At 38.7% G+C, this 22106-nt stretch overlaps 1 protein-coding gene across 2 annotated transcripts in view; it reads left to right on the top strand.

Moving 5' to 3' along the window:
* Positions 1–2350: 2350 nt before the first annotated feature.
* Hs2st1 (heparan sulfate 2-O-sulfotransferase 1) overlaps positions 2351–22106 on the top strand; it is a gene marked incomplete at its 5' end in the record, with an annotated part of 38324 nt that continues 18568 nt past the window's right edge. For both annotated transcript variants that reach the window (XM_008828296.2, XM_017796956.1), the window contains 2 exon segments: positions 2351–2589; positions 17068–17153. In XM_008828296.2, coding sequence (XP_008826518.1) covers positions 2351–2589; positions 17068–17153 — 325 coding nt within the window.

The following is a 22106-nucleotide window of genomic DNA, read 5'->3' as shown; positions in this document are numbered from 1 at the left end:
CCCAACAGTAGTTAGTTGCCAATAGTCCTTCATTTAGTGTTGGGGCCTGCTGCTTCCCATTTCTTACGTGTATATAAGGTGTTTTGATCAAATCCAAGCCCCCTCCCCTCCAACTTCTCCCATATCTCCCCATCACTTTTTCCTGACAATTTCGTGTATTTTTTTTTAATGGGGCTTTTTGTTGTCTGATTAAGTCGGTATGGGTCTTGTGCATGCTGTCACCATTGTAGCAAGGTCCCAGAGACCTGAAAGCCTCTGTTTCCTTATGTTGATGCACCAATCCTGTCTCTTACAATCTTTTCGCCCCCTCTTCTGCAATGGCCCTTGAGCCATGGGTGGATGAGGTTTAATATAGGAGTCCTGTCCAGGGACATGCACTCTGCAGTCTCTTGTTCTCTAAAACTTCATCTATCCTTAAGTTTTCCCAGATACCTATTAGAACATTTCTCAGTTCTAGACCTTTCTGCAGACACAATTACTTACAGAACATCTGAATACCACCAGCAGCCCAGTGATGTGTTCAGCATTATGCTCATTAGCTTTCTTGCCCTATTCCTGTTGTATCTGCATATTGATGTGGAACATACACCTGTGTCTGTCATCTGTGCTTCTCTTTCTCTTTTGGGAAGCTCAGTGTTAATAAGTAGCAGGTCTGGATCTTGGAGTGCAAGTCTTCTGAATGTGACTCCTCAACTGAAAGTGTGCTCTCTTTAACGTAGTAACCAGATCTTGTGAACAGAAATTTAAGGCATGTGCTCAGATAATTAAGAAACACAAAGATGTACAAGATTATTTCAAAATGTCTTGAACAAGTGAGAGATTGGATAATGCTTTCTTGAGAAGTGATAGTTGGAATAGTAATGTTGGGAATTAGCCAGGAAGGATTGGGTTGGGGAAGAAAGGTAAAAGATGAGGTGATATAGTGTGCATGCTATATGTTAGCAACTCTTGTTTAAAGTAATTCACAATCTTGATGGATATTGCCCCATTTTCTTCTTCCCTTCTTGCTTCTTTCTTTAGTCTCAAAATTTTTGAAACTGACCTATACGTTAAATAGTGTGAAGCAAAGTAGAATTGGCTTGGAAACCACGTAGTAGACAAGGACTGAAATGAGAGAAATTGGTAATTGTAAGAAATAGACATAGCCGGGACGTGTCTGTAATTCTGTACCCAAAAAGAAAGAGTTTGGACTGCTGGTGTTTCTACTCGTTACCCAAGTCATTAGCATTTGTAGTTATTACCGTGGCAAATTTTAATAAACTAGGAGGTACCTAAATCCTATGTAATAAATTTCAAAAATGTTTTGCATGTTATCTGTGATGTTTAGTATTCCATTCTGTATTTTTTTCTTTTGTTGTTGCTATGACCAAATAAATACCTGTGAAGAAGAAACTTAGGAAGTGTTTATTTTTACTTACAGTTTGAGTGGATACAGTCCATCACACAGGAGTATAATAGGAGTCTGAGGGCGGTCACATGTCATCTGTAAAGAGGACAGGAACAGGAAATGGGGCCCAGCTGTAAAACTTCAAGGCCACCCCTCTAGGGAACCACTTCCTTGAACCTGGTTCTACGTCCTGAACCATACCACAATCTTCCAAAACAGCGCCAGCTGCTGGGGATCATTTGTTCAAGCAATGAGCCTATGGGGAACATTTTACATTAAGATGCTATTTTTGTCTTATTGTATGAGTATATTGCCTGCATGTATGTAAGTGCACCCATGTCGTGAAATGCCCATGGAAGTCAGAAGAGGGTGTCAGACTCCTCGGGATCTGGAGTTACAGACAACTGCTAGCTTCTATGTGGGTGCTGGGAACTGAACCCAGATCCTCTATAAGAGCAGCCTGTGCTCTTAACTGCTGAGCCATCTCTCCAGCCCCAGGAACACTGAACATTTAAACTACAACACATGCGGTCTGTTGTGTATTTGAGAATTATTTCAGGCAGTGAAAATCCTGTTAGAGCGTAAAGTGACTTTTTAACTGTTAAGTGCTCTCTAGTTTGTGTCATTCTACAGTTATGACTATTTATTTTTTGTTCTTGGTATGTGTGTTTTATCATTCAAAAGTAGTCCTAAAGGTTTCATCCTTATAACATTTCTTCAGTTTTTCTTACCCAGTTCTTGAATAGAAAAATTGTGTCCTAAGATGAAGCTATTTTACAATCAACTAAGTTTACTTTCTGAAAAGCTTGTCTTATATTTCGTGTATGCCTTGGTTCTTCTTTGTTTGTCTGCCTTTGTTATGGTTATGTTTTCTCTTGCCTTATGATAATCAAAAGTTCATTGTTCATAACTTCTTTGATGTTTTCTCAAGAACTTAGTTATTAATCTTTTTTTTCTTTGCAGAAAGGGCAATTGCAAGACATGAAGTCCGAGAAATCGAACAGCGACATACAATGGATGGCCCTCGGCAAGACTCAACTTTAGATGAAGAAGAAGATATAGTGATCATTTATAACAGAGTTCCCAAAACTGCAAGCACCTCGTTTACCAATATCGCCTACGACTTGTGTGCAAAGAATAAATACCATGTTCTTCACATCAACACTACCAAAAATAATCCAGTGATGTCACTACAAGATCAGGTAATTAATTACCACTTAGGGGATGCACAAGGTTTTGTTTTACATTCTCAAATTTGGTATTGCAAAATGGAAAAGTATTTTAAAGGTATCTGTGTACTGATCTCAGTGAATTGCAAACCTTTTTGAGAAAAGAGCCAACCAACTTTTATATAATTCTACAGTCTTCACCACACTTGGCACAGTTTCTTATGTATAGCCAACAGTTTGTTAAATAAATGAGTTAATAAACAGTGTTGATAGTGTTCAGTGTCAGATCATTTTAAAACTTTGGTAAGATACCTGCAACAAAATTATTACATTGTCTGAACCTGTGATAAAGAAATATTTTTCAGGAGGTTGGAGAGATGGCTCAGCGGTTAAGAGCACTGGTTCTTGCAGAAGACCCGAGTTTGAATCCCAGCACCCACATGTCAGCTAACGACTATCCATAATTCCAGTTCCAGGGGATCCAACAGTGTCTTCTGTCCTCCGAGGGCATTGCACGACACCGGTGCACTTACTTACATGCAGGCAATACATGAATACACATAATATAAAAATAATAAATAAAATGTTAAAAAAAAGAAAGAAAGAAATATTTTTTGGATTCTTGATATGAGCATCCTGAATTTCATCTTTAGTAATTTGTGTTAGTATTAGCTGTGATCTGTAAAGCAAAGATTGTAGCTTACATCTTCTGACAAACTCTTTCCTTTTAAGTTGTCGGAGGTTTTAGATTATAGATGGATAGGTGACTTCATGAAATGATTTGAACAAAAGTAGAGGAAATTGTCATCCAAAATCTAGTTTATTGGGTTCTTTAGAGTCCATTTCCCCCACACCTGGAGTTAATGACTATAATTATAAAGTTCTTATTATAAATATCAAAGGGAATCCAGGTGTGGTCACTAATGCCTTTAATTCCAGCATTTAGGAGGCAGAAGCAGGTGGATCTCTGTGGGAGCTAGGCTAGTCTGTTCTATATAGGGAGTTTTAAGCCAGCTGGAGCTGCAGAGACCCTGCCCCCCCCTGCCCCGCAAAATAAAAACAAAACACAAAAAACCCAAACAAATAAATATTGAATGGGATGGGAATTTGACCCTCAAAAAGAAGCAGTTTCAGATCCTACTTAACATCAAATGTCATATTGGAGTAGCCTTATCAGAATGGCATTTGTTACAGTCCTACTATCATTAGATATTATTCTCTTTGAAAGCAGCTGAACTTGTTTTGTTGTTAACAAAATTACTGCTTCCCCACTATTAAGTATATGTATAATCCTTACACTGAAACAAGAGCAATATTGAATTTCAGGTTAAAGTTGGCCTTACTGCCAGAGAACTACTTTTGAAAGCTAACGGTGGGTGGCATGTCAGCTGCCTACCTTATTTTTTTCTGTCTGTAGGATCATTTTTTTCCCATAGAACCAAAGATACAAGTTTATTAGCAAAACCATGTAATTCTTCTGTGAGAGGAAACATAAGCTTTAGCTTTTTTTTTTTCCCTGTCTTTTTGAGACAGTATAGCCCCAGCTGGAATTTACTATGTAGACCAGGTTGGTCTCAAACTCAGAGATCTGCTTGCCTCCCAAGTGCTGGCCTTAAAGGCATGTATTACCACACCCAGCAAAATAAGCTGTTGTTCATAAAAACTATTTATGGTATAATACTGTATCTCTCAAAGAAATCATGCTAAATAATTGTTTTGTCCAGTGTGTAGTAGGTTTTAAATGTGTTTCTGTTGTTGCTTTTCAGATTTAAAAGGAACATTCTTGATCGTCACATAATAATTTTCCTCAGTAATATTTTTTAGGAAAATAACGTTAACTTTTTTTTCCCAATTTTAGCTACTTTGTGTCTGTTTTTGTATCCAAGTTCTCTGGCAGCTACAAGATATCTGACGGTGACATTAACCATTTTTTCATGAAATATAAGTCTGGAGAAGCTCCCCCACACATGACATTTATAGTTTCTATAGAGTACAGTTTCCCAGTTGCATTTGGATGCGATAAAGCTTCTGTTTTCCTTGCAATAGCTTGTTATTTATATGTAGCAAAAGAGAAGAGAGGCTATCTTCAAGCAGCTAGTTCGCATGATGAGCAGCGGTGAAGACTGGAGAGCTCTGAGAACAGACAGCCCTCATGATACACTTCCAAATGTCAGCTGGAAGCTCAGAACCTGAGCTCAGTTAGGAGCGTTTTATACAGCAAATGTTCTCTGATACAGGGTGTGTACCCTTTACTGTTCTCTTGTTCAGTATAGAAGCCATGTTTTTAAAACAAGTCATGTTTGCGGCTTCCCTTTCCTTTGCATGCATGACATATTTGAGAGCATTTTTCATTTTCAATCCAAGAAGCTTCATTGAAATGTAAGCTTTAAAAATTGTACTATAATTCCTTGAAAAAAAATTAATATCCCCCATTTTTGTTTTATTTTGTTTTTTTTCTATTTGTTTATGGTTTTTTGAACAGGGTCTCCCTGTAGCCCCAACTGGCTTGGAACTCTCTAGGTAGACCAGACTGCCCTAGATCTCACAGAGATCCGCCTGCCTCTGCCTCTCCAGTGCTGGGAGTGAACCATACCCAGCTACACTTTTGTTTTAATGCCATATTCTTGTGCTTGTGGAAAATTTTCAGCTGATTAAGTAGGAATTAAATGACCTCTTTAACTCTTTCTTCTCTAAGAAATAGTTTCTAATCAGAGTCTGACTCTAAGAAATGTGCTGTTCTCCAAAGTTCCCATTTAAAGCCCTGTTTGTTCATAACAAAGTTGAGGCCCTGCTCTGCTGTGATCCCCTGCAGCTCATCCCGCCCCCCGCACCGTGCTTTCCTACACGTAGTTTATACGTGCCAAAGTAGACACTGTGCCAAAGTGCCTGCATGCTTAATTTCCCTCAAAAGGGTTTAAAGGTTAGAAGCAAAACCCCAAATATTTTTAGTCTGGTATAAAACTATTCAATGTAATAATAATGCCTATTCAGCCATCCTTAGAAACAGCTGTCAACCTTGCTCTTTTCCCATTTACTTAATGAATGTGTGATACAGAGATTATGCTACATTCTTTGGGAGAAATACCAAAGAAATAAAAAGCCAAGGCTGTGTCTTTAAAAGAGCTTATTTATAATTTATTGGGGAGTGTAAAGCATATTACAGAAGTTGAGGAAAGACAGTTAAAAGAAAACATCTGTTTATGATAATCTCATCAAAATGTTTAAAAATTACTTCTTACCAAGATGTTGTGTCTAGACCTAATTCCAAGAAAGAAGACAAATTTGTATTGTAGAATTTACTACAGAACAACTGTCCTTATCTCTTCTAAAGTTTTAATGTCCTAACAACCAAACTAGAGGAGAATGGCGTTGAGGTGGCAGTCACTAGACTGAAGGAAACTAAAGAGACATGAAAACCAAATACATTGTGTGTTCTATAATTGGCTGTTTGATTAAAACCCTTCTTCATAATAATTCATGGTGATATATTTAAGAATGAAGTGTGAGTGTGTGCTGCCCTCCCGTACTTCAGAAATACTGGGTATGTCCAACCATAGGGAAGCAGCACGTTGGAAGTGGCAAATCGTAACCGTTAATGAGTCGAGGTAAGCAGTTTATAGATGTCGACAATGTACTGTTTTCTACTTTCCTACACTGTAAGCACTGTAAGGGTAATTGTTTGGAGTCAAGATCTTACTCTTCTAACTAGGCTGCCCCGAAAATTTGCAGACATCCTCCTGCCTGGGCCTCCTGTCTGATTTAAGAAGTTGGGATAAAGAGAAAAAGAAAAGTTTTTTTTTTTTAAGAGCTTAATTAATAATTGAGAATGTAAAGCATGAGAAACTAAGTAATTGGAGTTAAATGGACTTAGTTGTGAATGTTGGATTTTTTAAATATTTTATGTGTATGAGTATATTGCTTGCATGTAAGTAGGTGTGCCCAACCCCAGACAAAAATCAACAAAAAGAAAAGGAAAAAAAGATGAATGAACATAGATGCAAAAATTATGAATGCAAGAGCAAATCAAAACTATTATCCATCATGATTAGGTCATCTTCATCCCAGAGATGCAGGGATGATTCAGCATACATTGATCAATAAATATAACTCATCATGTAAACAGACTCAAAGGCAGAAACCATATGATCATTTCATTAGATTCAAAAATGCCTTTGACAAAGTCCAGCATCTATTCATGATAAAAGTCTAGGGAATAGAGAATCCAGAGATACAGGCAACATACCTCAACATAATAAAGGAAATGTGAAATAAGCCCACAACCAACATCATACTAAATGGAACAAAGCTCAGAGCATTATACTAAAATCAGGAACAAGACAAGGATGTCCACTCTCTCCATTCCTGTTCAAGTACTTGAAGTCTTAGAGCAGTAAGACAGAGACAGAGGGAATACAAATTGCAAAGAAAAAGTGAGAGTATTCTTAGAACACTGGGTGCTCTTCTAGAGGACCTGGGTTCAGTTCCCGGCACCCACATGGCAGCTAACAACTGTCCGTAACTCACAGGGGATCAGACAAACTCTTCTGGCTTTTTCGGGCATTACACCACATGGTGCACTTGAATGCATGCAGGCAAACATTCATACACATAAATTAAAAATAACAAAAAATTTAAGTGAAAGTATTCTTATTTACAGATATGATTCTATACATAAAAGACCCTAGGGACATCACCAGAAAACTCCATGGCTGATAAACACATTAAGCGCATAGCAGTATATAAAATTAACACGCAAAGATCAGTAGCCTTCCTATATACCAACAACTAACATATTGAGAAATCAGGGAAATAATCCCATTCACAATTGTGTCAAAACCCTTAAAATATATTGGAATAAATTTAACCAAGGAAGTTAAGAACTGATATAATAAAAATATTAAGACATCAAAGAGATTGAAGAGGATAGCAGAAGATGGAAAGCTCTCCCGTGCTCATAGATAGATAGGATTAACCTTGTGAATATGGTCATCCTGACAAAAGCAGTCTACAGATTTAACACAGCCCCCATTAAAATTCCAACACAGTTTTTCACAGAAATTGAAAAAAATCTCAAATTTAATATAGAAACACAGAAAAATCCAGTATAGTGAAAACAATCCTGGACTATAAAGAAATGCTGGAGGCGTCACTGTACTTGATTTCAGATTATCTATAGTAATAAAAACAGCCTGGCAATGGACACATTGATCAGTGGAATAGAATTGAGAACCCAGATTTAACTTAGAGTTGCAGTCACTTGATTTTTGAAAAACACACATTGGAAAAAAAGACATATTCAAAAAAAATGGTGCTGGTCAAACTGAATAGCTGTATTTAGAAGAATGAAACTAAATCCCTATCTCCCATTTTATGCAAACTTCAACTCCAAATGGATCAAGGACCTCAACATAAGACCTAATACCCTGAGTCTGATAGAAAGAGTAGAGAATACACTGGAGCTTCTAAGCACAGGAAAGGGCATTCTGGAAAGGATGTTCTGAACAGGACCTGGATAGCACAGGTATCGAGGCCAACAGTTTAAAAACTTCTGTACAGCAAAGGACACCATTCCAGTGAAGAGACAATCTAGAAGATGGGGAAAAAACTTTTGCTAGCTATTCCTCTGACAGGGTTAGGATCTAGAATATACAAAAAAAAACTTAAAAATAAAAACAAATTTTAAAAATTCAAAAATTAAAAAAAAAAAACAAAAAAAATCAAACGTTCAGAAACAACCCAATTAAAAATTGGGCAAAGAACAATGAGTTCTCAAATGATGAAACACAAATGACTGAGAGGTTTTGTCTTTTGTTTTTTTGAACATGGTTGGCTATCAGGGAAAAGGGAGTTACTTTAAGATTTCTAGTCAGAATGGCTAGGATCTGAAAAACAAACAGTAACAAATTCTGGGGAGGATATGCTGAACAGGGAACACTTGTTGATTGCTGAAGAAGTGCAAACTAGTGTAGCCAGTGTGGAGGTTCCTCAGAAAGCTAAAAATAGGTCTCGCTAATGAGCCAGGCGTGTACCCAAAGGACTCTGTTTCCTACTATAGAGATATCTGTTTATCCATGTTCATTGCTGCCTTTTTCACAATAGCCAGGAAATGGAAACAACTTACATATCCATGAACTGATGAAAGGATAATGTAAGTATAGCATTTTACACAATGGAATATTATCCAGCTGTTAAGATAATAGACAGGGAACTAGAAAAAAGTCAGAACAGGGCAATTTTCAAATGTTTATATGAGAGTCCATTGGAATTTCTTGACAAGGGCTTCCAAAAGCATCCCTCTGTTGGGTTCCTCCTCATTTTTCTTTTGCCTTCTAAGGCTGGACTCTAGAGTGATGGATTCAGTATTTGCTTTTGGGCATTTTGATAGCTATTGGAGTGCTTAGAATCAGTGTCAGTTCCGTCTCAAAGGCTTCTGAAATAGAGGGAGAAAACAAATTTATCCATCAGTTTAGAACAATAGCTGGTTGTCTCCCTTAGCTACAGGTGGGCACTACAGTATTGGAGACCAAGATTTGAAATGTTACATCTGAGCAGCACTTTCTGGTTAGGAACGATATCATCAATGAGAAATAATTCTTTTTGTATAGACTTAAGCCTAATGTCTGGGAAGTGTAATTCCTTGAACTCCTTTTTAAAGAAGTATACTGATGACTTTACTCTTTGGTTATACTTTCCTTTTGGGTGTTTAAGACCATATAGTTGGCCCAAATAAATCAATTTATTTTTACATTTAAGGTCAATTGAGGATCTGTGGGCTTGAGAGGAGCTCCTGGTTCCTTTCTTTTACCAGTACCATCTATATGAGAATAAGTCAGGTCCTGCTTGACCATGTCTGGCTTCACTTTGAAACATGAATGAGATGTTTCCTCTGAGTTGACCCTCCCCTCCTCTTTATAGACTGGAACATCTCGTGGGGTCTCCATGTCCTCCCTGAACAAGAAGACAGGTGACTCACCACAGTTAACAGGACATTTTGAGAGATGTTCATAGTCCCCTGGAACTTGTAGTTTTTTAACAGGACATTTTGAGAGATGTTCATAGTCCCCTGGAACTTGTAGTGCTAATTACTCTTGCCTTTACTTCTCCTTCATATCTCCTATTCACAATTTCTTTTCCCCTTAGAGATAAGAATTATGCAATTTGGGAGTCTTTTAGATAGACCCACTGAAAGGTGAGGCACTCCAGTTGCCTCACCCTGCGTCCCTGTTCAGCATGGAAGAAGCCAGAAAGGTCTTCGTCCCAATTCCCTATTGGCAATTTGGGTAACCTCTTCAGAGGATGGCGTGATAAAAATAGGAGATAGGAATTGGCTAGGCAGTTAGGGTAAAAAGACTCCAAAGAAGAGTAGCCAGTTTCTTGGCTAAAAGTCAAAATGTCCTTGGCGTGAAAAGAGATCTAAGACCTTAAAAGATTTTAGGGTTACCTCTTCAGAGGGGGAATGTTAGAGTAGTCAAAAGCCCCATAAAAATAAATAAATGAAAGAAGAAAAAGAAAAAAAGTGATGGGGAGATATGGGAGGTGTTGGAGGGGAGAGAGTGAGCATGGATTTGATCAAAACACCTTATAGTCATGTATGAAATTCTCAGTAAAGTTTTTGTAAAAGTAATAAAAACAAAAAAAACAAGTAGATGCAGCTGGAAACAATCATCTTAAGTGAGGTAATCCAGACCCAGAAAGACAAATGCCACATGTTTTCTCCCATAAGTGGTGCTAGCTTTGAATCTTTATGTGTGTTTCAATTGGAAAATCCAAAGAGGTCAGAAAACTAATAACAGAATACAAGGTCGGGGGAGGGGTGTTATGGGAGGGGTGATTGATTCCAGTGATATAGTGGGAGGATAATGGAATAGGAATCATTAAATGTGTTGGGGGATGGGAGGGCAGAGCTAGGGAAGAGTTTTGTGAGGGATAGCCAACACTAAAACTATTCAAACAGTCTTGTGAACCTGTTACTGTCAAAGCTTCTTATAATGTACACATGTACAATATAAAAGGAGTTTAAGTGGAGTTACCCTTTAACAGGGACAGATACCACAGGGTAGCAAATAAAAAGCCCAATGCCAGGAATCAACTCCCTCTTTTGAAACTTTTGACAAGGGGGTATCCCATCCCCAAAATAATACTTGCTACTGTCATTATTTGGTTATCCTTCAGAACTTAATGTAAGACTCTATTGCTGAGGACATTAAATACTTGAATCATAGAATAAGCAAGGAGAAATTAAGCTGGGCTTACCTCACAGCTTTATCTCTACTGGCTAGCTGTCATAATGATGGAAGGTACTGTGCAAGATACCAGAAAAGAAAGTAATCAGCACCCTTACCCAGCCATGAATTTTTCATGGCCTCTCACGATATGCCCACCCATGCAACAATGATAAGAATGTTATGGGAGAAACCAGTCACTTTCTGATTGATTTAAAGCCCACCTCAGAAGATGGATCCCAAACCTAGTACTGTTATTGGGGCCAGGAACTTGTGACTAGATAGGTCACAAGCTATAGGTGAGAATCTACTGTTGTTATTCTGCTAAATAGATACAGTATCAAACCAGCTCCCCAAAACTTACTATTATAACCATAGATTAGTACTTTTGTAAGCACTTACTACAGAAGCTGCTTCTTACAGTAGATGGCAGTGAGCACAAAGACCCACAGCTGGTCATTATGCAGACAAGACCACAAAGTTCTTAGCCTTAAATCTGACACATATCATACCCTCCCCTCCTATAGGCTCAGTGATCATTGTGGAAGAGAAGAGGGTTCAGAAAGATTCTAATAAGCAGTGGTGGTGGTGGGAAACTGTGTTGTCAGGATACGGTACAGCATTTGCACATATGAACCCACCCTGCTTGTGAGAGCATACACAGACCTCTGAAGCTCAAGGCAGACAAAATCCCAGCATGGGGCGGGGGGTGGGGGTGGGCAGGAAGCTTCAGGCCTTGCTGAGGAATTATTAGCAATTTAGCAATTGATAGCTGCTGGCTGCTGAAAGATTAAGAGTCAGTTTTCTTTAAGGTTACGCCAGGTGGCTTGACTAGGCTCCAGGGATTGAACCCATACCCAAGAGCATTTGGGGCACTCAGATTACATTCTATAGGCCTTTAAAAAGAAATATGGATGCAGAAGACATGAAGTTGAAGTAGGGGTAGAGAGGGGAAGGGCATCTGAAAGTGACCAAAATACATTGTATGAAATTCTCAAAGACTCAATATAATTTTTTTTTAAAGTATCCATTGAGGCTGGAGAGATAGCTTAGTGGTCAAGAGTATATACTGCTCTTCCACAAGACCTGAGTTTAATTTCCAGCACTTACACCAGGCAGCTCAAAACCACCTGTAATTCCAGCTCCAGGGGAATGCCTCCGACTTCCATGGGCTCCATTATTCATGTGTACACAAACACACATATACATATTTAAAATGTCTTTAAAATGTTTTTTTCTTAAGCACCCCATGGCTCTACAAGAAATGTTTAAAGTAAGTGCATCAATAGGAATTGGTGTATAGTACTCTTCATTCAGTAGGTAGTAATTCAGTAAGTAGTTGGAATTTGGCCAGGCCATTCAGAGTGATCCTCCCACCCTTTGAAATAGTGTGGAGTTGAGTTCTTTTGTGATCACAGATAATCAGAACGTTGGATTTAACCTATTGAGAATGCTGGCCTGGGTACTTCTGATTGTGCAGTGTTGCTGTGGTGGTTTGAATGAAAATGTCCCCCATAGGCTCCAAGTGTTTGGACATTTTGTCGCCAGATGATGGCGCTGTTTTGGGAGGTTTTAGAAGGTGTGGCTATCCTGGAGGAAGCATGTCACTGGGGGTGGGCTTAGAGAGTTCTTAAGCCTTGCCAGATCTCCAGTCTTGCTTCCTGTGCCTACGTGATGATGTGAGAGCTTAGCTTCCACTCCTTCTCCAGCCACCTCTGCTGCCATGCCAAGATGGACTGTAATTCCCCTGGAACCATAAGCTCAAATAAACTTTTCCTTCTATACATTGCTTGGGTCAGTGTTTCTGTCATAGCAACAGAAAAGTGACTAATACAGTTGCTTGCTTAGTTTTTTTCCTGTAGTCCTAGTTCAGATCTGATTCAGCAAGCAGATAAATCACAGAAGCACTACCTACACTGCTTGTATTTTCCCTAAAGGTGTATTGTGATTACTTGCTTACCCTGTTCTTGTTTGAGTTATAAAATCTGACAGAAGTCATAGTTTAGGATCTGCTGCAGGCTAGCCGTAAAAACATTACTTTCAATGTACTGTATCTAACTACTGCTTCTAAACCATCTTTCTTGATAACCTACTTCAGTCAGAGTGTAAAATTTCTTAGAGTTCTCTTCTCTCTCAGCTAGTGCTCTGTGCTTTCAGTTTCCCAAACTTCATTTGGTGCTGTTAGTTTTTATTCCCTTTTGCCTATCACTTCACCCTCCATTGGTGACATGTGAAGTGAGAATGTGTAAAATGAACTGGCTTGCTCAGCCTACTCCCTGTTTTCACTTACTCTTGTGTATTCCAGAGCCTTGTGTAGGCCTTGGCATAGTGCCCCAGTATAGAGTAACACCAGAGGAAAGCAGACTGAAAGAGAAAGCCAATGATGCAGCAGTGAAGAGGCAGAAAATGATAGATAGGGAACTGGGGACTGGATTGATGAAGGGGAACGTGGAGGTGGAAGAGTGCAAATAGGCAAACATTTTTAGAACTGCGGGGATAAATATTAAACATAGCTACGAGGAAAAGTGGTTCAATTGATGCATTAAAGTCTCTTAAAAATGCTGTTTTTCTACAGGATTGCTTATATTATCTCCATGGAGAATAGCTTTGAAGAGGAAAGATGTATGTGATATCAGTGGTATATAAATGACACTTGTATGTAAATGACGCTTCTACGTGCTCCAGCTGTTTTTCAGATTAGAAAGTGTGAGCCATCATTTTAACCTTATTGACATCATCTGTTTGCTTAGCACTTTATTCTTTCCAATAAAAGGAAGACAAGCCTCAGCTCAGCATCTTTTGATTTATTGTAAATTGTAAATTAGCTATAGCTTTATTAATGAGACTAACATATTGCCCCAGTTTCATGTTGGTGAGATGAAAAAGTACATATGCATATATCTTGAGTATTGCTGTAGTTTAAATCTTAAATTCCCCCAAAGGCTTGTTGTATGTGGGAGTTTTGGTCCCCAGGGAGACAGTACTGGGGAGGTGGGAAAAGCTTTAGGAGGTGGGGTCCAGTGAGAGGGCTTTAGATTTTCGGGGGCAATACTCAGGATTCTTGAACCCGGCTCCTTCTGTTTTCTTTCTCTTTGCTCCTTGGTAGTAAGGGAAGCAGGTTTTCTCTGCCACACTCTTAATGATGTGCTGCTTTGCTTTGGTCAGATTGATCATAGACTAAAACCTCCTAAGTTACCAGCTGAGATAAACTTTTCTTATAAATTGACTAAGTTGTCTCGTCTGTTACAGTGATAGAAAACTGACTAGCACACATTATATAGCCTTCAACACTTGTTTAGTCGGAGTTTTTTTTTTTTTAAAGAAAGAGATCATACATGTTTTTGATGAGTTTAACAATAACAGTCTAGAGAATTTAAAAGCAATAATAATACACCTGAAGTTGCTTCATATACTACAAATTTATGAAGTAAAGCTCGGAGTCCTACATAGGTATTTATAGTTGATCTCTTGGTTTTAATCCTTAGTGCTTGGCAGTTCATGGTTACTGAAGATGGTGAAAAACAAGAATAATCACAGGCTGTTGTTGAAGTGGTTGTGGTGTGAGACATGGTAGTGACCAGAGTGAATGGGAAGTCAAGACACAATGGGAGTAATAAATAAATTCGTAAGGAAAGAAGAGTTACAACAATAGAGCTTTGAGATTTTGGAGGTAGAAGCTTATTTACTTGATTTGGTTTGGTTTTGCTTTGAGTGATAGGAATTGAGCCCAGGGCTCCACACCTGCTAAGCAGGCACTTTATCACTGAGCTACACCCAGTTCAGTGTAAGAATTTTGAATGACAACCTGAGGGATTACTGTAGTAATAAGCAAGATCTGAAACTTTCAGTACCCAAGTTTGACTTGTTTTGTGTTTTATTTTGGTTTTTCATGGGGGGGGGCGCTGTTTGTTTATTTGCAGTACAAAGAATTTAAACCAGAGCCTTGCACATGCTGGAAACTGTTCTGTCACTAAGCTACACACCCCAGTCCTTAAGTCTGTTGATCAGGATCCCTATAAAAATATCTATTCTCTTACAGTGCCTCTTTTTTTTTCCCTGTTTAATTTGGGATATAATAAATGGGAGAAGCTGGGGATATGGTTGATGAGTTGGTAGAACCCTGGGTTCAATCCACACATACACCTCTATAGGGCAGCTAGTTACATAGACAGATGATATTGTAACCTGAGGTATACGGTCCTCACTGTCTCTACAAAATACAGACTATAGGATTTCCTTGGTCCCTTTCATCTCTAAAATTCTGATTGTACAAATACTTTTTTCTGTCCTCTGCCTTTAGCAAATTCTTCCTTTCTGTATTAGTTACTTTTCTGTTACTGTGATGGAAACACCGACCGAAGCAACTTATAGAAGGAAGAGGTTATTTGAACTTACAGCTCCAGGGGAATTATAATCCGTCATGTCATGAAGGTATGGTGGCAGGAAGTGGCATTTGGCTCACAGGCACCTTTAACTCCAATTCCAGAGCATCCTGGATGCCCTCCTGGACTCCAAGGACACCTGCATTCACACATGCACGCGCACGCGCGCGCGCGCACACACACACACAGTTTAAATAATTAACAAATATTTAGACTTCCAGGCAGCTGGAGCTACAGGGAGACCCTGTCTCAAAAAGACAAAAGAAAAGAAAATTACTTTGAAGAAGCTATGTATCTGCTCTTGATGATTCATCTTTAATCAGTAGTATTTTTGTTGAAGCATGAATAAAAATTAACTTTTTGAGTAGCATATCTGAGAAGAAAACATTTAATACATACAGAATGAGCCAGGTATGATGGAACACACCCAGCACTTAGATAGAAGCAGGAGGATTGGGAATTCAAGATCATGTTTGCTTACATGATGAGTTCAAGGCCTGCCTGGGTTATATGAGACCTTGTCTGAAAGGAAAAAAAAAAGTAGGAGCTGGGGAGATGGCTCAGCAGTTAAGAGCACTGGCTACTCTTGCAGAGGACCCAAGTTCAATTTTCAGCACCTACATGGCAGCTCACAACCATCTGTAACTCCACTTCCAGGGAAATCTGGTGCCCTCTTCTGACCTCCACAGGCATTGCACAGCACTGGTACACTTAGATACCTGCAGGCAACACACACATACACATCAATTTTTTTTTAAGTATTCATGCACACACCTATAGGATGTCCTTGCATTGGAGTATTGCTTGCTGGCTTTATTGTGTGTTGTTGATAGATGGTGTATTAGTCAAGGTTCTCTAGAGGAACAGAACTGATAGAATAAGTATATATATATATATATATATATATGTTAAAACAAGACTGGGACTAGAGAGATGGCTCGGTGGTTAAGAACACTTGCATTTCTTCCAGAGGACCCAGGTTTGGTTTCCAGCACCCATGTTGGATGACTCACAGTCACCTTTAACTCCATCTTCTGGGGAATCCAACACCCTCTTCTGGTCTCTGCACACATACACACCCAGACACATATGTGTACATATAAATAAGTAATCTTTTAAAAAGGGGGTGATTATTAGCTAGTCTTACACCATCTGGGTAGTCCCACAGTTGCTCTCCTCACCCTGGAGAGGCTGAGAACCCAGTAGCTGGTCAGTCCATGATACTGAATGCCATAGGAGTCCCAACCTGGCTCTGAAGGCCTGGAGGATTCTTGGAGAGCTACTGATCTTCAGTCCATGTTGGAAGCCTGGAAGAGGCTGGATTCCAGTATCCATGAAGGATCGCTATAGCAGTAATAGCAGCAGAGGTCTGTGCAGCAGTAGGGTAGGTGACCTCAGCAGCAAAGTGCAAAGGCAGTTAGGCACAAAGCAAAGCTTATTCCCAAGACTACCTTTTGTCTGGCTGCCACCCACATTTAGTGTGAGTCTCCCACTGCATATAGCCTGGTAAAGAAGATCCCATATAGCTGTGCCCAGTGGCTTACTTTTAGTTGATTCCAGATCCAGTCAAGTTGACAACCACATTTAACCATCGTAAGTGGTGAAGTACATCCCCCTCCTACCCCACTTCATTGTACTCAGTGTACAGCATTATAAATGGTTTCATTGTTCAGTTTTGTTTCAGAACCATCACTGCTTTTCTGAATGTGGTTACAGTAGCTCTATGATGAATTAGTACTTAACAGATTACATTAACTTTCCTTAATCAAAACCTGTATTTCCAGTTCTGTAATTATCAAAATGGTGTGTGTGGCTCGTTCTTAGTTCCTAAATGGAAGAAATTTTGCTATCATCAGATTCATTCTCTAAATTGCAGTTAATTAATATGTTCGTTCTCCTTTCCTTAGGTGCGCTTTGTAAAGAATATAACTTCCTGGAAAGAAATGAAACCAGGGTTTTATCATGGACACATTTCTTATTTGGATTTTGCAAAGTAAGTACTATGCAGAATGGCACAATGAAGAATGCTTTGTATGTCGGTAACCTAAGACAGAATGAATTCAGCAAATTGTTAGGATTTCAATCTTTTTTTAAAGTATGTAGACCACTTTCAGCTCTGTAATTTAAATAATTCCATCCAGTACTTTACTGCCCTCTAGTGTTCAGAAATTGGCAGTTCGCATGCTAATTACAGACATTCAAGTTATATATTAAATTTAGATAAAATTCGTTTGTTATATTATTATATGAATATTGCTTATAAACAGAAGCAAACTATTCCAGGAGGTCTCAAGCTTGAACCTAATTAATCAGATTATGACTTCCCACACCATTCACAGAACCAAGAAAGCCAAGAAGGGCTTGCTCAATTTGTTCTGTTATTTAAAATTGTGAGGTATTAGGGGAGAGTTCTGAAAACCTAATGATTTTCTTTAATGTTTGAATTTGAATGTGACTATGTAAATCAGGGTAATTCTGTCATAATTCTCTAAAGAAAAGTTCAGAAGACTACAGGGCTAAAAACAATATTCCAGCATTATGTGGCCCCCTCTAGACTCTTCGCCACATTAAGGACTAATCAGAAAATTGGTTAAAAGGTATGGTCCTAACATATGATCCGTTTGAATTTGCTTTGTAGACCACATGGTGTTATTATAATAAAATCTCAAATCCACATGTTCCACTAATATTCTATATTAACTTCAGAAACATTTTTTAAAAATTACTAAGTATAGACATTTTCATTTAGTTTTTAAATTAGCAGTCATGATTTATGGGAATTTGTGTGCATCTGTTTGTCAACTCTCAGAAGCATTCTATGTAAAATTTAAAATGAAAATGGCATCTCCCCTTCAGTTTAACTTCTTTGGGGGAGCAGGGGTTGTGAGGGTTGAGACAGGATTCCTGTACCTCCAGCTGGCCTGGAACTCACTGTGTAAACCAGATTTGCCTCAGTCGTACAGAGATCTGCCTCCCGAGTGCTGGATTTTAAAGGCGTCTGACACCATGCTTGGCTCAGTTTAACTTCTTAAATTTGAAAAAGAATAGAATGATATATCACTGATTCAGATATATGTATGAATGAATGAAATCTTTTTTGGAAATTCTATAATTAAAAAAAGAATTGCCCAAATATTACATATGTAACATAATATATTCTTTTTCTGATTTTTTTTTCACAATACTCAAGCTTTTTCAATAAAAGTGTAACTTTAAAGTTAGATGTTCGTTTTTCTATAAATAATTCATGTTGCAATATTGAATGCATTTTATAGGCAACTTTAAAATAAACTAATTATTTTCTTCGCAGAGGCATTGAACCAGTTTCATAAACTTCATTCATATGCATATTTTCCCTGAGGGCTGCGTTATCCTTGAATTGAATGTTTGTTACCCTTTCGCCTAAATGATTAATTTTTTTCTATGCACAGCCTTGTTTCTGATGCTTTAGATTTTCGTTATTAAAATTATATTATTGAGTGTTTTTGCTTTTGGCAAAGTCTTGTACATAGAGCAAAGCTCTAGTAGATCTGCTGAGGTACTTGTAACTTGAAAAGTATAAAGATTTTTGAAAAGAATAATCTTATTAAATACTAACGTCAACATTGGGTTTGAAATTTTTCATAGTGTGTTTATGTTATTGGAAATAAGAAATGTATTGTGGAAAATTTTAGTAGATCTTAACAGAATTTTAAATAAATTATGTACACACAATCAGTTAGAGAAGTGCGTTTAATGTATTTGAACATGTATAGTCAGGAACTTCTGTCATTTAGCTCCATAGCCATAGATTCCATGATTAAGGAAAGGAACATTCACCAGTTCTGAAGAACTTTATTCTTCAAAACATATTCTTGAGCTGAGAATGGTGTTGTACACCTATAATCCTAGATTCTTTGGAGACTGATACAGGAGGCTCACAGGTTTGATGCCAGCCCAGGCGACTTAGTGAGACTCTGTCTTGAAATTTAAGAGTGAGGGATTAGAACGATGACTCAGTGGGGAAGCACCATCCTCACAGTCATGAAGACCTGAGTTGAATCCACAGAAGCTACACACAAACACAAGGATCTATAATCCTTGGAAGTTCACAGGCTAGCTAGCCTGCAGGCAGCAGTGGTGTGTATCTCTGTTAAGCAAGGTGGAAAGAGAAGACTGACACCCAAGATTATCATGATGTCCACATGCACATTGTAGTACGCTCACCCCTGTATGCATACACATGCACTGTATGTATACACAGAAATAAATAACTTGTACTAAAAACAAAAGGTCTGGGGATGTGGTTCAGTAGTAAAATACTTGCCAACTTATGAGAGAAGCTCAGACTTTAATTTCCAGTACTACGAAAAAATAAAATTGGAAAGAAACAAAAACAAAATCCTCTATTATTGGCTGGCAGAGTTCATTGTAGACTTCCTTAAATTACTTGCTTTCAGAGGAAAGAAGATTCGTGGAAAAACAGTATTTGATCACAAAATTTTTTCAGTTTACTGAACAGAGATAATAAAATGTTGAAGCATATTTTGGTTTCCTGGCACCCAGGGAGAAAAGTTAAGGCAAACCTTGTTGGCCTTGTCTCAGCCATCTGCACTGTGTGGCCCACGTGCCATTTTTATCCATTTTCTGTTCTAATCCCTTGCCTCCAGCCCTTTATGTCTATATAACCATTCTGCAATTTCAAGTAATAATCTACTTCTCATTTCAGAATGAGTTCACAGATTATCTCAATAAAATCATGCTTCATACATAATAAATACCACTGAAATGTCCACAGACAGCAGTTTGCTAAACATTAGGAAGTTTTGAAATGTGCTGCTTCTCTGATCCTTTTGTCCAGGAAGAAAAGGAAAAGTGGAAATCTTGGAAGAGGTTCCAGGAGGAGATAACTCCCACGGGACTTGCCCATTAACAGCTAATGAGAATGTGAGGGTTTCCAGAGAACCCCACAGTCTGAAGAATGAAATCATTGCCCTGTCAGCTAAGGCAGTGTGTAGCACATAAACCCAGTGCCTCTCTGCTCTACTTCTGGGTGCTCTTTCCCACAGAGCAGAGTTTGTAAGTGGCTAGCTCACAGTTCATCCAGCTTAGTTTAGCTAATAGCTACCACCTTTGTGCTTGGCTGAGTGTGCAGCACTTGTGATAAAGTCCTTTACAAAAGAAGATCAGTTTAGCTCTGATGTAGCTTCTCCCAATACCTTCTCAGTGTTGCATGTTTGCAATCTTACTGTTTTCCTCTTAAAAATTGCAAAAGAAATTTTGAGTGCATTATGAATGTTCAAATAACTTATAGTGCTTCTAGAGAGAAAGCACTTGCAGGACAAGCCATAGGACAAGTTCAGAGTTGATTTCCTGATCCCAGCAGCTCTAGGAAGTAGGTATCAGATGAAAGCAGATAGCACTGTGTACAGTAGACTTCAGGAAGAATGGCCACAAGACATTGTCCCTGCTCCTCTTCATTCTAAAATAGTAGCCACTTACCTTTGAGAAGACAGATCATTGCCCATCTCTGCTGAAATCCTCCCACAGCCTTCCACACGACTCAAAAATGAATGCTTAGAATGGTCTGTAAAGTTCATCTGGCCAGCCTCACTGCAGGCCCCAGTCTCACTTTTCTTACTGTCCTTTCTGATGCTACATCCAGATATACCTTGCTATTTCACAAAACATCTGGCAATAGAAGATTCAAGGCCTTCATCCTCTGAAGTCCCCTCTTCCCAAAATGCTTTTCCACAGATACCTTCTTACTCTGTAACATCAGTGTTGGTGTTCATGGAAAATGGTTTTTAATTGTGTTCTCTCACCTACCTTGGCATACTCTGTTCCCTTTCACTGCAGTATTTTTTTTCTTTAGTATCTTTTACAGTCTTAGATATTTGCTTACTTAGGTAGTTATTGTCTCTTCCCCCAAGTAAAATGTTAGCTCAAAAAAAGATGCCCTCCCACTCTCGCGCCTACTGCTGTATCTCTACTATCTAGACTAGTGCCTAACATATATTTGGTACACTAAAAGGTCTATAAGGAAGAGTAGGAATGAATGCAGCCTGTGAGGAGGGATAAGTGTGGCATGTGAGGGTGGTAGAAGGGGCAGGCCTGACTGGAGCTGTACCGTGCTGTTTCTTTGAGTAGTTGAAGAAAAAGATTGACGAGGTGGCTCCTAAAATATAAGACAAACCAATGTGAGATGACCAAGGGGAGGAGTTCGGATGGGTTTATTGCCATTGTTATTTTTGAAGTGCTAGCGTTAAATGTGCTAGGCAAATGTGGTTCCACCAAGCTACATCCACAAATCCATGAGTTTAGGTTTAATTTCAACTAATCAGTAAAGTTTATTTCAGATTCTGAAAAGCAAGTGATCCAGAAAATGGTACTTTAAAAACATCAGTTGCCCGGGCATGGTGATGCATGCCTTTAGTCCCAGCACTTGGGAGGCAGAGGGAGGCAGGTCTTTGTGAGTTCAAGGCCAGCCTGTTCTACATAGTGAGTTCAGGTCAGCTGGGACTACTGGGAGACCCTGTCTAAAAAAGACCAAAAAAAAAAGAAAAAGAAAAACCATCAGTTGAGGGGGCTGGAGAGATGGCACTGGCTGCTCTTACAGAGGACCTGGTTTCAATTTCTAGCACCCACATGACAGCTAACAACCGTCTGTAACTCCAGTTCCAGAGGATATGACACCTTCTTCTGACCTCCGTGGGCATTACATGACATGGGTGCACTTACACACATGCAGGCAATACACTCATACACATAAAATTAAAAATAATAAAATAATTTTTAAAGAATCAATTGAGAATTGGTGTGGAAGGTAGACTAAAAGAGCAAGAGAGGCTGGGTATAAGAAAACCAACCAGATTATTGCAGCAATCTAAGCAAAGACTTGGGAAGAGGGAAGTAATAAAGACAGCAAACCAAGCAATTTAGAGGCTGAGGCCCCCACACAGATACA

This window comes from Nannospalax galili, unplaced genomic scaffold (assembly GCF_000622305.1).
Source record: "Nannospalax galili isolate Female #2095 unplaced genomic scaffold, S.galili_v1.0 scaffold153, whole genome shotgun sequence".
Taxonomy (NCBI): Eukaryota; Metazoa; Chordata; class Mammalia; order Rodentia; family Spalacidae; genus Nannospalax; species Nannospalax galili.
This window is presented reverse-complemented; position numbering and strand designations above follow the sequence as displayed.